We start from the raw sequence: 16,886 nt of genomic DNA on the forward strand, positions 1-16,886 counted from the left end.
ATTATATACCAGAAACTACGTGTGCTATATTTACAATAATGTGCCAATATCTATCATCTACACTGAACAGTGTGTCCCCAGCCTAAACCAATAGAAAAATGCCAACACTACAGTGAAACATGGAGGGCATGAAGAAGGAGAAAAAGGACAAGGCACATCCAATTTCCTCCATCTTGTCCCCTTTGGACCCCTAATCTAGAATCCTAACATTTTACTTTTGCACCCGTGCCACACCTAATTATTACTTATATCAAACACTCAGAGCTTGTAATTCATCCTGTAAGATTGAAAACTCTTTTCCATGGACAGAGATCAGAGACAGTGTCTCTCGGGGCTCTGTACAGGGGGGTTCCTGACCCCCTGCTGGGGTCCCAGGCCTTTCAGGGCAGCCAGAGGGAAGCCCTGGATTCCCACACCTGTCCAGAGCCTAGATAAGGCCATGACCATTCTTGTTCACTCTCTTTCCCCCCTGATCTCATGGAATAAAGAAGCTGGACAACCACATCAGGGATATAGCCTCTTTTGAATCTTTGCCCATCTCCTGACGTTCCTTCCCTCAAGGCCTCATATCTCTGGGCTAGCCTAGTAATTTGGGGGCTGAAAGGGGTAGGACCATCAGTCATTCTTTCCTTGTTTTCAACCACTCAAAGAGTGTTAATCAAAACTATTCAGAAGTTCTTGATCTACAGCAGTGACAAGCACTATACTGGCAAAGAGTCAGTGGACATCATCAGATCCCCTCTGACAGCACATGGTGGAGTGTTCTGGCAGGACTGGTGTTTGAATGGTTCTAATTCTGTGAAATATATCATTCTAGGGATGGAAAAAATGGAAACTGTTTCTGAACTTTCAACCCAACCTATGAAAAAATAATAGGACAAGTAATTTTCTATGGTAAATTTCTTTAGCCCCAGTGTTGTGGATGATTATTCTTCCTACCTCATTTGGCCAGCTACTAATGCAGACATGTTACTCTGCTTTTCTGGACAGAAAACCAGAACAACTGATTTTTGAACAAAACACCTGTCAGTAGCTTAGAGTGCTTTCTGCTCCAAATGTTTCAAGGGAGATACGGAAACAATTCCATTTTTGAGAGTTTGTTGAGAAGACAAGATTAAAAGTTAAAAACCATGGGCTCTATTTCTATATATGGTACTGATTTTGCTTATTATCTCAGTCATGTTATATATATATATTTGGTGCTTCTTTTTTCTTTTTTCTTTTTATTTTTTTCTTTTTTCTTTTTCTTTTGCATGTTTCCTTGAGACTAAAGCGTAACACAGAAAAGTCCTGTAAGGTTAAAATACTTTTGAGATACTTCATGCTGAAAAACTTGTAGCTACTGTTAAGACCCTTTGGCCTATTACTGCTTCATTTCTGAGAAGCTATAAAATTCCCATCTGTATTTTAGTTCTAATGATCTGTTGTTATGGTGGAGCTGCAGAATTAGTAACAACAACTTTTGAATCTGTAGGGATGTATTTATCATTTTGTAGCTGCCTTTTCAGTCTCTGAGCCATTAATAAGAAAAAGGAGACGTATCTGCACTGTTTTCAACCTGTGGGCTGTGCACTACTGTCCACGTGCTCACATTCAAAGGCAAACAATCCTCTCTGGCCTCATTGGGAGGAATTATTTGGATTCAAAATACTAAACTAGTATTTGATTTCTACTAGCACTGTCCATTGGGCAGCTTCTATTATATGCATTTCAATATTTAATCCTCCTCTATGTTTACTGTGCAGAGCTCTTTCAGAATTATCGTGTGCCCACTACTTCACCACTTGTGATGTTTGCACCAAATCTCCCATGGAAAGGAGCTGTAGAAAAGGCAAACCAGGGCAATACACACAAATAAAATATATTTAGCCTAATTTAAGGCTGAAAAACAAAATACCTTAGAAGGATTCAAAAATCATAAGTCAATACTGTGGTTCGGTATTCAGGACTAGAGCACCTCCCACAGGCTGAGAGAAGTAGGGATATTTAGCCTGGTGAAGAGAAGGTTGCATGGAGACATCACACCTTCCAGAATATGAAGGGAAGCAGTAGAGGGAGTCTTCATTAGGAACTATGGAGATAGGACAATGGGGAATGGCTTCAAACTGAAAGAGGGCAGGTTTAAATTAGATACTAGGAAGAAATTCTTCCTATGAGGCTGGTGAGGCACTGGCACAGCTTTCCCATAGAAGTTATAGACACCCCAACCTGGTGTTCAAGGCCAGGCTGGATGGGGCTCTGCACAACCCTGGAAAGTAAAAGGTGTTCCTGCCCATGTCAGAGGGTTGGAACTAGATGGCCTTTAAGATCTTTTTCAACCTCAGCCATTCAGTGATTCTGTGATTCTGCTATGGTAGTGTTCAGGAAAAAGTGTGTTGGCCATTTCCACTACACCTTTGGTTCCAGGTGCCATACACTAGCTTGCTACCTGAAAACTCTGTCAGAATAAAGAACATATATATATATATATATATATATATATAAACACATGGGTTTACACATTTGTCCACTAAGTTTTTGATGAGATTTTTCTTTTGGTTTTCTTGTTTGCTCATGAGGCTGACTGTCCTTGTGTCAGCTGCCTCAAAGGCAGCTTGTGCCTCCTCCTCCCTTGTTCACAGGTAGCAATTTCTTTCCATCAACAATTTAATGTAGTTTTATTTTTAATACCTGAAAATCCTTGCATGCTTCTGGGTTTTCTCCCTTTTCATACAGCTCTTCTTCCATCTTTGACAATCCATACTTTTCATAACATAAGAGCATGTTTGTAGGCATAAAAGACTTCTTTTCTTTATTATGTCTATGGGAATTTGTTGCTGTTGAGGCAGGGATGGGAATGAAAATGACTCCAAGTTCAGAAGGCAAAGAATGAAACTTTATTAACAACTAGTGTTCCTCTTTTATAACCAGGATCGCTAAGGTTAAATATGATTGGTCTCAAAGTGAAAACCTTTCGCACCATTGGTGCACTACAAATAGCACATGGTGGTAGAACATATCTATAAACAATATGAACAGAAAGAGAGATTATAAATTGCTTACATTCTTCTCGGACATTTTCCCAGGCTTAGCCTGGCAGAAATCTCTCCTTTTCTCTCTGACTGAACTGAGACTACCTATAGGAATTCAGTTAACAGCTTCATGCCTTTTCATAGAAACAGTGAGGAATGGATACCTTGTTCCCTGAAGTACATTAGGAAGAGAATGAAAAATTAATAATGTGGAGTGGGAAAGCTGCTATCTATTTTCTTCCAAAAACTACCCCAAAATATGCAGGGGGTGATGAAGCCTGGCTATAGCGGTTTCCCTTCTAATGGAAAGAAACTACCATGTGAATAACGGCTCTGTGCTGAGGTCTCAGAAGAATAAGGAAACTTAAGTGTTTGTGAAGTTGAATGTCTGTCAGGCACTTCCCTCTTCAAAGCAGCATGTTCCATGCCAAGCACACGACAAACAAATGATGAGTGTGACTCTGCATTAAAATCACGCAATGTTCCCACAAGTTAATTTCTCTCTTCTAATAGGAGACCTGTATGAAGACACACAGTGAAGTGTACCAAATGTCCACTTTTCATTTCCCCTTTGTCTAGTAATAACTTTGACTACAGAAAGAATGGTTGCTTTCCTCACTCAAACATCCAGACTAATGTGCTTTTATTTCAGCTGAAGTTACCCATCATTGACAACAAGTTTGCTATTAGATCTCTGATTACACAGATGCTTCTCACGCCAGTAGCAAACTCATTGTAGTTATCAGCTTCTAGACAACACCCTACTGATGCAAAGTCTTCCCTCTTCAACCATTTTACACTTGTTTCAGTTGTGGAAAGATTAATACATAAAGCAAGAAATTGCTGTGCTATTGAAATGTCCCCTATCAATCCCTTTTCCTTCTCTCCAAGGAGCTATAAATTTGTGGGAAAGGCAAAGTTATTCCAAAAAGGGGTTTGCCCCTATAAAGACTAATATTCTAATAAGAGGCTACTGTTTGCATAAACACAACTGTTCTGCAGGAGATTTTCCTTTCTTTATGTGTCTCTGCATTGCTGGCAAAAAATTTTACTGAGGAATACTTTTCATTCCTGGTTTTGGTTGAGGGTTGCTGTTACATTGCTCTGCATCAGTGATTCCAGACTCCACTCTGTGGCATTGGAGTCCCTGGATTGATAGACAGGGATTTACACCTATCACATTTCATCCTGGGCTGCAGATATCTCATTAGTCAGGAGTGGCCTGTGTCAGCATCAGACTAATGAGCTCTCTAGACTCAGGAGTTTTGAATTCCCTATAAAAGTAAGCTCTGAACAATAAAACAGGCTGTTTGTCAAAAGGACCTCTGGAGTGTGTGTCATCTCTGTCTCCAGCTCACAGCCCTCACCTTAATACCACTCTGCTCTCACTTCATGTGTGTGTGAGCACACACATCTCATTGATGATGCACACACTTCTGTCTACATGTTCCATAGCTGGGATATTATATTTTTCCTTAGACAGGCAGTGTTTGCATGATACCCAGAAAAAGCCCACTTATGAAAACACTGAAAAACAATCTAGTTGGAATTTCCTGAGAGGATTTGAAGAAGTGTGGGAATCAGAAAGATAGAAATTGTCACAGACTATAGAGGGTTTGGATTACAGCTTTCGAATAAGTCCAGATTAATGTGAAAGCAAGGTACACAGACATTGAACAGAGAAATCATAAACTTATGTTTCTATAGTTATAACTGATGCTGATACCCTCTCAGCCCCTAAATTATCAGGCTAGCCCAGAGATATGAGGCTTTGAGGGGAGGAACATCAGGAAATGGGAATTGATTCAAAAGAGACTCTCACCCCAATGTAGTTGTCTTGTTTCTTTATTCCATGAGGTCCAGGGGGAAGAGCGGGGAAAAGAGGGCAAACAGGAAACCTCAGGCCCTTATCTAGTCTCTGGACATGGAGGGCTTCCTGGCTGTCTGCCAACCCCGTTAGGGCAGGAAGGAGGGGAGCAGACGTACCTGATCAGAGTCACAGGGGTCCTGGGAAATGGGGGAAGGCATGGCCCGAGCGCAATGTAACAATAACTAAGAATACTACTTACTTAAATATTACATATTTACTTACTTAAGTAAGTAAGAAACTGCATTAGATAAGATGATGAAGGATTTTATAGTATAGTAATGTAGTAATGTGATTGTAATAGAATAAGCTAAGAGTTTACATATTATAAAAGAGACAAATACGTGTACATGTAATAAGGCCTTATTAGACAATAGTATCCACATTGGAGTACAAAGAAGTAAAGGTGATAGGTTAGAAAAGTAAAACATATTCTGTGGCAACTGTCCATTGGATTAGAAAGTTATATACTATCTTGCACCAAAGAACTTGTGACAATCTTAGACTATGGCTGACTGCTTGATGTGTTATAAATCTCAAGGCCTTTGAAACTGATATTATCAAACCAATAAATCATTATTAGTCTGATTGTGATCCCCTCCTTTTTATTAATGCAGAGACAGCCACAGCTACCTATGCCTCTTCCAACCCCCCTGTGGAAATAATTGGGCCTACTTTCAGTCTCTGAGATTTAGAGAACACAATGATAGATGCAGTGGAGAAGGGAAGGACAGAGTGCACCACTGAGTGTGGCATGCTAAAAGTCCAGTCCTGCACTGGCTTTTACTTTTAGAGCCTTTTCCTATTAGAGTAGTTGCAGTATGTTTATCACATTCCTTCATATTCCCTTCAAAGGGGTGTTTGCTCAGGTCTCATTTTTGCTGATTTTCTGCTTGTTCATTTTCAGATGGCAGCAGGTGTTTTGCAGTAGCAAGTGCACACTCCTATAGCTTGCTTTTCTTTTTATTTGGTCTGTCTAGAAAACGGAATGACTGAACATCTGAGACAGGATTTTCTCTCCACAATACATTTCACTTGATGGGCGTAGATTTGCATCTGTAAGTAATCTACTTAGACACTTGGCACTGAAGAAACTACTGGTTTGTTGTTGTATATAGGTAAAACCTTACAAAAGGAAGGCCTTGTAAAACCATGGCCTGTAACTTTGGCTGTGTAGAAAAGGGCTGTGGGAAAGTGATGCAGCTGAATTAGAGGTAGAAAAACAAGTTCTATAACCATTGTGTGTTCACATCATGGTGTATGGTGGTTGGTTGAATTATGTTTGTGATGATTTAAAGCTATGTAACTGAGAAAGGCCTCACTGCTTAAAAAGCCTGGTTTGGCAATAAAGCGGCTCTCCTTTGCACCTGCCTGGGAACTCTGCATCACTACAGACCCTCGCTCACAGTTTGCCAAGGAGATGATCAGTAGGAATGTTGCAGAGCTGCTATGTCCATATTAACAGAATGGCAGACAGTGAAGCAGTGGACATTTCTGGGGTTTAGTACAATGCTGCTCCATTGATTCCAGTTTGTTGGTTTTCCATCAGCGGCATTTCCATCTATAAGTCCGCTGCCAAGGTCTAGCATTTGATGCCATTTCAATTCTGCCATTTTAATAACTTCCTTCAGTTTAAAGAATAACACAGTCTTTACATTTTGAAGATTCTGTTAGAAAACGCTATGCCAGAGTAGTCTTTGCTCCCTTTTCTTTTGCCTGGTTTGTAATCTTCATAGATTCATTGCAAATTTCTGTGAATGTCAATAAGAATACTGACACTATTGGTTTTTATTATTTTTTATTGACAGGTTTGATGGTCTCAGCTGCTTTCCTCTTTAATGCTGCTTCATACTGTATGTGACCTAATGGCCTCTTTTTGTTATCAGCATTTTGCTGTGGTTTGCTAAGAACTGGCATACACTGCCAACTCACAACTTCTGTGTTGGGATTTCAAGGGCTTTGATGGATTCCTTTCTGAGATTGCCATGCACTGGACTTTCACATTCACAAAGACTTCATCTTCCATAGGTCGTTTCAGTATTTAGTACTCTTTCTTGGAATATAGGCAATAGACCAGCAAGTACTAAATTCCCTGCAAGGTCTTCCCAAAGGACCATTTAAAAAGATTGCTTTTCTTCTCTGACTTATCTGCCAGTATTTGCATGGAGAATTTGGTACCTTAAGTGAACCTCTTAGAAGGGATCTCATCACAGGAAATATCTCAGGCTTTCTGGAAATACTTGCTCCTTTAGATCATAATTCTATTCAGAGTACATTTAAGATTTTTTTTCACTGAAGCGATTCAAAAATGCCTTTTCTCTTATAAAATGTGTGGGATGTCACAAAGATGGATCCTCAGGAAAGGTTATACAGATTAATTGTTAGAATGGTGAATCCCTCCTGTAGTCACATTTGTAAATGAGTTGATATTCCAAAGCTAAACATTCTAGGCATCTGAATGCCAAAGGAAGTTGTTGTCTTTTGCAAGAATTACCCCAGCAGGATTTGTGTTAATTTTGATTTCTATGGTGCTTAGGCCTGTTGCAGAGAAAAAGTAGATTGTACTCTCTTCTTGTGTCCCGCCTTCTTGTGCTCTCATTCCTCCCTCTCTGCTTTGCATGCCCTACTTGATTTACTGGTGTGACTCATTTGGTATCATCTCTGTTATAAATGAAAACTTGTCCAGCCAAATTAATATGAAAAATAAAATATTTATTTTGCAATCAAATTCTATCTAGCCAGTCACAAGGAAAGAACAGAGCCGAGCTTGGGATTAGCCCTGGGTGTGCAACAAGGAGTCAGCCTCAGCAGAGGTTTTCCTCCATGCCCACACACCTCCATCCTGGCACAAGTGGTTTTTATAGGGAAAATTCTGCCTGAGGCCAAGATTTCAGCAGTCAGTCTTTTCTTCTATTCAGATCCATATGTTAATAAGATTTTCTTTTTTGGTGATAAGGGAAAACAATTCAGTGTCTGGAGTTTGTTGAATCCCTTGATGAAATTTACTTGAAGGCTATATTCACATGTATCTACCTGAGGATTTCCATGATATCCATCTCGGGTCGTTCAGGAGAACATCAGCACCTGGGGTTCCGTATCTCCCCAGACATGGCCCATCTCCTGGCGAGCTGTACCTTCCTACTTGTAAATCAGTTTCCAATATACACCTGGTCTCGCCTGCGAGGGTTAGGGGGAATCCTAATACAAACGTGTATACTCTAACAAATATTCAATATCACATATATCATATTAGAAATGGCATGAATTATATCTACTACATATAACATCTTCTTTCTTGTTAATGCAAACTATTTGCCTGGAGTGATAGAAGGACTAGAAATTTACAGAAAATAAGAAGAAATCACCTTATTTTGGAGGGTTAAAGAGGCAGAAACTCACCCCTGCAACTTCAGCCCCCATTGCAATGATGACTAAAAGTATTTGCTTGTAGATGTAGGTTTTTTCGTATGAAATTGCTACTTCCACTGTGGAAGATAAGAGCATTTGACCATCTAGTAGTTCCTCGGCTTTAATAATATTGGGAAAATGAATTGTTTACAAAAATGAAGCATATCTAGGTTTTGGTAAAGATGATAACTTAAACATGTTAGTATCTATTTACATGCTACTGTTGTAGTTCTTTCTCTGCGGACAGTGAGTGTTGAAACGCTGGCTAGCAGTTCCCTGGTGTGGCTGGTGAGGGCTACGAGAGGGGCCGCCCCTGGGTCTCTACCAAGGTTCCCAGGTGGCAGTGTGGGTAGCACTTGCACTGAAGTACTACAAGGATCCGAAGTGAAGGGACAAAGGAGAGGACACTTGTGCAAAGTCCAAAAATATGTTCTTCCACGAACCAGCCAGGAACAACTGTCAGAGAAAATAGAGTCCGGCTGCAATTTATAAAGGGTGTGGGAGTGAACGGGTGGCAACATGGAACAAGAAGGGTAAATTACAGGAAGATTCCATCAAGGGTCACAATCAATGGGGAAAAGATAAATGTGGGGAGAAGCCTTGAGGAATAATCAACTATTAGAATACGGGTGATTGGCACTGAACTTCCGAGAACAAAATGGGGGTGATTACATTGATAGAGAGCAAAGGTGGGCAGCACAACTTAGATTGACAGTACTATTTAAGGATGAAGGGGAGGGACAGGGAGATTGGCACTTTGAGGGGCAGTCAAGTGGTGGGAAAATTTAGGAGTAAACAACCTGGGAAAAACCATTGTGAGAGGAAGAAATAGGGGGTAAATGGAACACACCAACTGAAACAACCTAACATTGAACTCCTAACTCTTATAGCAAGGCACTGTAAAACCCTATAAAAACACATCATTGTGGGAATCCAGGGCTTCCCTCTGGCTGCCCTGGTAGGTCTGGGACCCTGGCAGGGGTCAGGAATCCCCCTGTACAGAGCCCTGAGAGACGCTGTCTCTGATCTCTGTCCATGGAGGAGTTTTCAATCTTACAGGATGAATTACAAGCTTTGAGTGTTTGATAAGAGTAATAATTAAGTGTGGCACGGGTGCAAAAGTAAAATTTTAGGTTTCTAGATTAGGGGTTCAGAGGGGACAAGATGGAGGAATTGGGTGTGTCTTGTCCTTTTCCTCCTTCTTCATACCCTCCATGTTTCACTGTAGTGTTGGCATTTTTCTATTGGTTTAGGCTGGGGACACGCTGTTCAACGTAGATGATAGATATTGGCACATTATTGTAAATATAGTACATGTAGTTTCTGGTATATAATGTTTATAACATCCCACTGAGGGGCAGAGCCCCGCACACTGCCCTGCAGGACAGACCTGCGGCAGCGCAGCAGAACATGTTATAGATAAGCAAGAATAAACAACCTTGAAAACAGCACAGACGAATTATGGCTTCTTCTTTGGCAACGGGGCAGAAAGACAGAGACTTTCTACGATCTCGGAATCATCAATACTCACAGATTCCGACACATCATCACAACTATCAAGTATTTTTTGAAAAGAGAGAAGAAAAGAAGGTACATGAAATATTTATTGAAAGATTTTGCCCTGGGTGACATAAATATAACAAAGATGACGTGTCTGTAACAATAAACTGTGATTACCAAATAGCAGAAACTTTCATTTCATGTGGCTTTTTTGTTTATTTTAATGTAAATCATTGCTTACTTTATCATGTGAAAGCACAGATTATTTGAGCCAAATCTTTGAGTGTCTCACTGCATTTATCATTTCAACTTTTCAAATGTGGGGTTTTTTTTTTTGTGTGTTTGTTTTTTTTTTTGTTTGTTTGTTTTTTTTTTTTTTTTTTTGCTTTTGACAAGATTTTGGTAGTATGGCTAGCATACGTCATCTCCAGCATCAAATTACCCTTTTGTGTGTCATCGTGAACCAGAGAAGATTTCCAGAAAACAAGCATTCAGGTAACTGGGATCAGTGTGATTTTTGTTCCTTGATTTGTGTGTGCAAAGGTACTGCATTCCTGGAAGTGTAGAGGCAAAAAAGGTGCACCCTTTTCTTTTGCGTGGGTGGGACATTTGTGTTTCCTACTTGAGATCATGTCGGCTCTGGGTGCCTGGATGCAGTCAGCTCTACCCTTCAGGGGCAAAGGAAGAAAAGCCCTCCCATGCAGAGCTGCATTCCCCTGGGTGTGTCTGCCCAGCTGAGCAGCCACACTTTATCAGGTGGGAGCTCCCCAGTCCGTGGTGCTGCAGCAGGACTGCAGTGAGTTCAACAGCCCCTGTGTAAGCCCTGGGCACTTGGGCATGGATGTGCCCACTGTAAAATTATCATCAGGCCTGATGGTACAATTCTGTCTGTATCATGTGCACCAAGAAATATTTGCTCCAAACTTTTTATTTATTTTATATTTTATTTTATTTTACCTGTAACTGATGCTTAGAGAGACTAATGTTTTTCTTTAATATCTGACAGGCCAGAAGAATGTTTCTGGGAGAAATGGCAAGTTTGGAAGCCATCCTGAAAACACAGACAGTAAGAGTGCCTAAACCCATCAAGGCAGTAGAACTGCCTGGGGATAATACTGTGCTGGTGATGGAACATTTGGAAATGAAGCGCTTAAACAGGTAAAACAGTTATTTTTGTCTCCTTTGACAAAGAAATTTTGGCTATTATTTTAGCAATTAAATCACTTGTTTTCATAGGAGGATTAGTTTAAATTTTTTATAACACATGTCAAGGGACATATGAGAAGTTATATAGCAGAGAACTGTATGAAATACTTTATAATGCTTCACCTAGCAAACTGATAATACATCAAGAAGTGACTCTGGGTTTTAGTTACTTTTGGGCTATTTGTTTAGATAATTAGTACTTTTTACAGTAAGGTTCCTTTGTATGGTAAAGAAAATGACCAACCTGATCGCTTGTTTTGTGTACTTGCCTTTGATGTAAGAACTGATGTGCTGTAATGTTTGCCATGAGTATGCAGAGGCACTTTCCCAAATGAATTACTCTTGATTTCAATATTTTTGCAACTCTTAAACTTCATTTTGATAGTTTCTGACTTTTGACCCTTCTCTGTGACTAGCACTTCATACGATGAATCCCATCAGATTCCACTGAGAAGGTGATCATGACATTTCTTATCTCATTTTCATAACTTTGATAGCCAGTTTTAAGTTTTGTCCCTCATCCTGCTCATTGTCATGGTTTTATTAATGAAGAGCTCTCAGTGAGTCCCAAGAGGAAGGGCAGAGATCTTGTTGGTTTGGATTTCAAATGGTACCTTTGGGATGCAAATTCTGGGGATACAATCCTTTTCTTGACAATCTGTGTTAACAGGAACAAAATTAAGAACTAAATTTGCTTTAACTGACAGTGCCTTTAGAATAGAGAAAGTTCAGACAGGTCAAGAAAAGGAAAAGGAACATAATTTTGTTAACACGGGGGACAACTGGCTGTAAGGGTTGTTTGCAATTACTACAAGGCTTTTCTGAACTTCGTAGAGGCTCAACTTTTATTAAAAATAGATAAGAAACCAGGCCCTCTTGACACCATCTTTGAGGCCTTTTAGAGAAGAGCAGCCAGAGACAGTATAGAAAGAAGAGGATCATCCTTGTTTGGTTCTATTTTCCAAAGACAGTTTGCTAGAGGAAATTTTAGAAAAGCATAATATGTTCCACATTATGTGCATGCTTTCTTACACATACCTTACTGAAAATGCTTAGGGAAGTGATATTGTACAGGAATTAGAATTGAGAGTTTAATATTATTAGTAAATTTATGATTTCACTTTCAATAGTGGTGTCAGAAACAACCAAATAAAAGTACATTTTGTCTATATTAATATGCAGTCTTGATAGGAAGACAAAGTGTTTATAATACTGGAATATTTTGGGAAGCTATTTTGTTGGAGGTGAAGAGCTGCTACTTGCTTGATGGACATTTTCAAGTAACTCCTGGAGTATCAAGGTCTAGATTCGTTCATGTATCAGAATTGCTAACAATATATTTTTTTCTTAGACATTCAGCACTGCTTGGAGCTCAGCTGGCTGATCTTCACCTTCATAACCAGCAACTTAGAGAGAAGATGAAAAAAAAAGGAAGCACAGTTGGTACAGTACACAGCTGTTAGCAAATTTAACCGAATGAATGATAATTTACAAAATAATTAAAATAGCATTTGCTACTTCAGGACAGGTTTATCTTCTTCCACTAAAGATAGTATGAGAATAGGTTGGGATGAAACACACGGGTGGAGGGAGTTCTTCTTTTTGCTTTTCTTTGCCCTGTTTGGATCTCTGTGATCAATTCAATTTGGGAGCCTGAACAATTTGGAAGTCTCTACAAGGACATGGTATCAGAAGAGATACAGTACCTCAAAATACAAAAATAAAGAGTATAATATGTTTGCTTTACACTGAGCTTTTAATTTAAAAACCAGCAGCAGCAACCATTGTAACAAAAAGAACATTAAAGTACAACTTTTTTTATTCTCAGTGGAAGCAGCAATTGTACTCTTGCATAGTTTTTAAGGTTTGTTTGCATTGTGGATGCTCAGTATTTTGTTATTGGTGTTGAATTTTTGTCTTTGGTTTGAAAGGTAAAGGACAAGGGCAAATGGAAGTCCAGTTTGTGGATCAGTTTGGCTTTCATACAGTTACCTGCTGTGGTTATCTTCCACAGGTAGGTTGTATTTCATCAGATGGATAGAATTTTAAGTTTGCCCCATTTTTCCTTCAGTGACAAAAAAGGGTAAAATTTATCATCATGTAAATAAATGAATTTTTGTGGCACCATGATTAAGAAAAAGAATGGTTTATCCTGCTAAGAAAAGTAGTGCTTTGGACAGCACTTATAGCTGCATTGGACACTGATGATTCTTCAATTTTTTGGGTTTTAATCACTGAGAGAAAATGATTTATTTCTCCAATTTAACATTTTAAGATAACATTCAATTCAGTGGTAGCACTTACTGTCTTGGGTGGTACCAGCACAAAGGCTGTGTGATCCTCAAAAGGTTCATTTGAAAAAGAAGCAAATCTGCCTTTTGTGTAGTGAACAACTGACATCTGCTGTCCTGGTCCTTCAGGTGAACAACTGGTGCAGTGACTGGGTGAGTTTCTTTGCCAGACAAAGGATCCAGCCCCAGATGGACCTGATCGAAAGGAGCTTAGGAAACAGGAAAGCAAGGGAACTTTGGGCACAGCTTCAGGTACAAGTAGTTCTCTCAGTTTTCATTAGAGTGACAGCTGGGTATCAGTTATCTAGATGTTATTTTCTTAAAACAAAGTTCCTGTTTGTTGGTGTGTACCAGGTTCCGTCTGTAGGAGACTCCAGTTTTTAGGGATCAAAATGCCCTTTATTCTAAGGTGTAATGGCTTTTGCCACATCACCCTGTGTTAACATTCCAGAGTGAATTCCAAAGTGCCAGCACTTTGCCTTACTGTTTGGGAAATCTTACAGATGGATATCATATTTCTCACTCCCTGGAACACTTCTATGATGAGAAACGTACATAAGCAGTACTGTTCTGCAGATTGTTGATTTTCTATTTGCATTTGGTTAAGTGACTGCAGTCTGGGTTCTTTGGGTACTTCCTCAAGGTTGCTGAAAAATGCCTGAGCCTCCTAATGCCAATATGGTGGTGGTAGTTGTTATTAAATCTGGTCAATATTACACCACCAAATGCAGTTTTAAATTCTTTACTGTCTTCCTAAAATAGTTTGGTTGACTGTTCTGCTGCTAGCTTTTATTAAAAACAGGAATCCTCTGGATTTGCTCAGAATCTCTGTTAACTTGGTCCTGTTTGAAGTAACAGGTTTATTTAACTGACTTTTTAAAAGTTTAAAGTATGCATATAATGCATTCACATTTTAAGGTGAATGATTGTAGTAATTTACATGTCTTGCTTTTCTCCCCTGCATGCCGATGCGCTCTTCTCCCCTCTGCCTTTCCCTTGCCCCGGCTAGCTCTGGGGAGAAGAGGCGCGGGCAGATTTCCAGCGCTTCCCGCTGAACCCTCACCGGGCTTTGGGCAGCGCTGTCGGAGTTCGGAGAGCAGTCAGCGACCCCACGGCAATTTAATGAAGAGAGTCTTTCTCTGGGGGGCGAATTCCATTTATTGTAATCCAACGGGGAAAACAATAATTCGAAGGGAACCAGGCGTGCCGCGCCTGCGTTTGCCGGAGCGGCGCGAGAGGGGCGGCACGTGCTGGAGCCAGCCAGGAGAAAGCGCGGAGCGCGCCGCGTGAATGACATAAATACGGAACGGGGGGAAACCGGAGCAGCCAATGGGGTAAAGCCACGGGGGGTTTGAGGGTAGTGGGATACGGGGGTACATCCAATGAAGGACAGACAGGGGAAGGGTCCCAGGTCCTCTGCCTATCACCCGGCGTCCCGGGTGGAAGATTCTAGGTGGGGGGGAAGGGACAGGGAGTGACAGACAGGCATCTGGGGTAAACAGGATGAATGACTTAGCATTTTTGGGGACAACGGACCCGCGGGGAAAGACAGGAAAACCCGGGGAGAACCGTTACAGAACCGGGGGTACATGGAACAAACCTATACATAATACAAATGTAATAAAACCTAAAAAACACAACTCCACACCTGCAGCTGAAGATACCCAGTTTTTTCTGTGGTGTAGAAATCATTCCTTCTCTCCTGCATGGGGATCTCTGGGGAGGAAATGTAGTTGAGGATGATTCTGGTCCCATTATCTTTGATCCAGATTCTTTCTACGGCCATTCAGAGTATGATCTTGCAATGACTGGAATATTTGGTGGCTTCAGCAGTTCTTTTTATTCTGCTTATCACAGTAAAATCCCCAGAGCTGCAGGGTTTGAGAAACGCCTGAAGCTTTATCAGCTGTTCCACTGCATGAACCACTGGAACAATTTTGGGTCAGGGTACAGAGGATCTTTTATAAACATTATGAGAAACCTTGTAAAGTAAGTTGCTGCTTAAGCCAAGTACTTTTTGTACTGTTTGGGAAATCCCAGACTTGCTGGTGGAGCTGAAGGTGTAGTGATGTTAAAAAATCCCTGTGAGATTCTTAATCTTCTTGGTCAGCTGAAGAACTTAATGAGTCCTATTGAGTACCAACTAGGTACTTTTCAGAATTGTTGGGAATAGCTTTATCATGGAAATACCTGCAGAAGAGCTTCTTCAATTGCATAGTGAATAAACTTATCTCAGCATCCAGAAGGCACTTGAGATTATGTGAAGTAATACAAATAAATACTGAGGAGATGGCTAAAAAGTTTCTTCTTGCGTTTGGCTGTATCTATCCCCCTCTTTCTCATGCAGTTGGAGCATAAGAACAATGTTAACAACATGGTTTGAAAGCCAACAGGAAAATAATGTAACAGGAATTGTGAGAAGGGATTTGGATTTGCTGTTTGTTATCACAGAATCACAGAATGAGTGAGATTGGAAGGGATCACTGGATGTCATCAACTCCAGCCTCCCTGCTTTAAGCAGATTCCTGTGGAGCACATTACTCAAGGTTGTGTCCACAGGCTTTTAAAGACCTCCAATGTGTTGCTAAATGTGACTCTTTCAGATGGAGACTATTCTTTTATAAAGTGGAGTGAAATTTTGGTGCCTCCTAGCATGCTTGTAGGCTGTTCAGTGCTTTCTGGTCAAAAGATAATTAGTTCTCTTTTTTCTTGGATTATGTTTATGTTGAATAGAGAGCGTGCATTAGAGAACTCTCCAGGTAAGACACTTACACATGTGTGTAAGGTAAGATGTACACATCTTGTGGAGGTGTATTCTCTCCGCACTGCAAACAGAAGATGCTTTTTTACTGTTGTCACTGCCCACAAAATGCCATCTGGTCGTGGTGCAGTCTGCACATATATTTTCTGTAGCTGTGGAGTACAGGTGCCATAAGCTACCATTTTATTTCAGTCCTTATTGAGAAATATTAGAAGACAAGTCTGAGCAAAGGGAAGTCTATGGTGGCAGTAGTTCACTGGAGACAAGAAGTCTGCAGCCCCAGGAGCTGAGGGAAACTGAGGGAGCCTGGTATGCTGCCCTGAGAGAGGGAGGAAACAAAGGATGGAGCGGCATAGAAGTGTTGTGGCCATGTTTAAAGCAATGCAGCCAATGGGAACTAAGCCAAGGAAGGGCCCAACCAGTCACCGGGAGAATTTTGTTTAATGGCTTGAAAATACATAAAACTTTTCATACCTGCATATGCTAATGAAGTAAAACCTCTACCTGCTTTACATGTGTGAACTAAAATCACTCAATCTCCATGTAATCATGAAAGGGCATCAGCTGGAACTTTGTCTTTTATCCACCCTCAAAGAAAACTATAATACAACATAGGAGGGGAGAGGGTCAGATATGGGAGACTTGCCCTGTGTATCCTGGGATGGCTGATGTGCCGTACCACGCTGCTTCTCCACAGGGGTGCCTGTCAGGTAACCTTTATTCCAAGGGGATTCTACTGCTTGTGCTTTCTCATATCAGTGTATTCATCAAGGATAGTTTATCACCCTTATTCTGTCACAATGATCAGTAAACCATACTGGTTATGCCTCTGAAATTGAGAA

General features: G+C 40.5%; 1 protein-coding gene across 1 annotated transcript; it reads left to right on the top strand.

Annotated features, from left to right (window-relative positions):
• The first annotated feature begins 10,416 nt into the window (after nt 1–10,416).
• Nucleotides 10,417–15,450, top strand: LOC121468159 (ketosamine-3-kinase-like). Its single transcript, XM_041711322.2, has 6 exons — nt 10,417–10,506; nt 10,793–10,944; nt 12,344–12,435; nt 12,924–13,006; nt 13,413–13,535; nt 14,938–15,450. Exons 1-6 carry the CDS (start codon nt 10,417–10,419, stop codon nt 15,274–15,276), a joined length of 879 nt encoding a protein of 292 aa, XP_041567256.2. The 3' UTR covers nt 15,277–15,450.
• The last annotated feature ends 1,436 nt before the right edge of the window (nt 15,451–16,886 follow it).

The sequence above is a fragment of the Taeniopygia guttata genome, chromosome Z (assembly GCF_048771995.1).
Source record: "Taeniopygia guttata chromosome Z, bTaeGut7.mat, whole genome shotgun sequence".
In the NCBI taxonomy this organism is placed as follows: domain Eukaryota; kingdom Metazoa; phylum Chordata; class Aves; order Passeriformes; family Estrildidae; genus Taeniopygia; species Taeniopygia guttata.

Excerpts from the sequence above, each read along its gene's own strand:
- LOC121468159 (XM_041711322.2), top strand. The coding sequence starts at position 10,417 with ATGTCGGCTCTGGGTGCCTGGATGCAGTCAGCTCTACCCTTCAGGGGC. Across the intron at positions 10,945-12,343 it reads GAAATGAAGCGCTTAAACAG|ACATTCAGCACTGCTTGGAG; the intron begins GTAAAACAGTTA and ends TTTTTTTCTTAG. Across the intron at positions 12,436-12,923 it reads AAAAAAAGGAAGCACAGTTG|GTAAAGGACAAGGGCAAATG; the intron begins GTACAGTACACA and ends TTGGTTTGAAAG.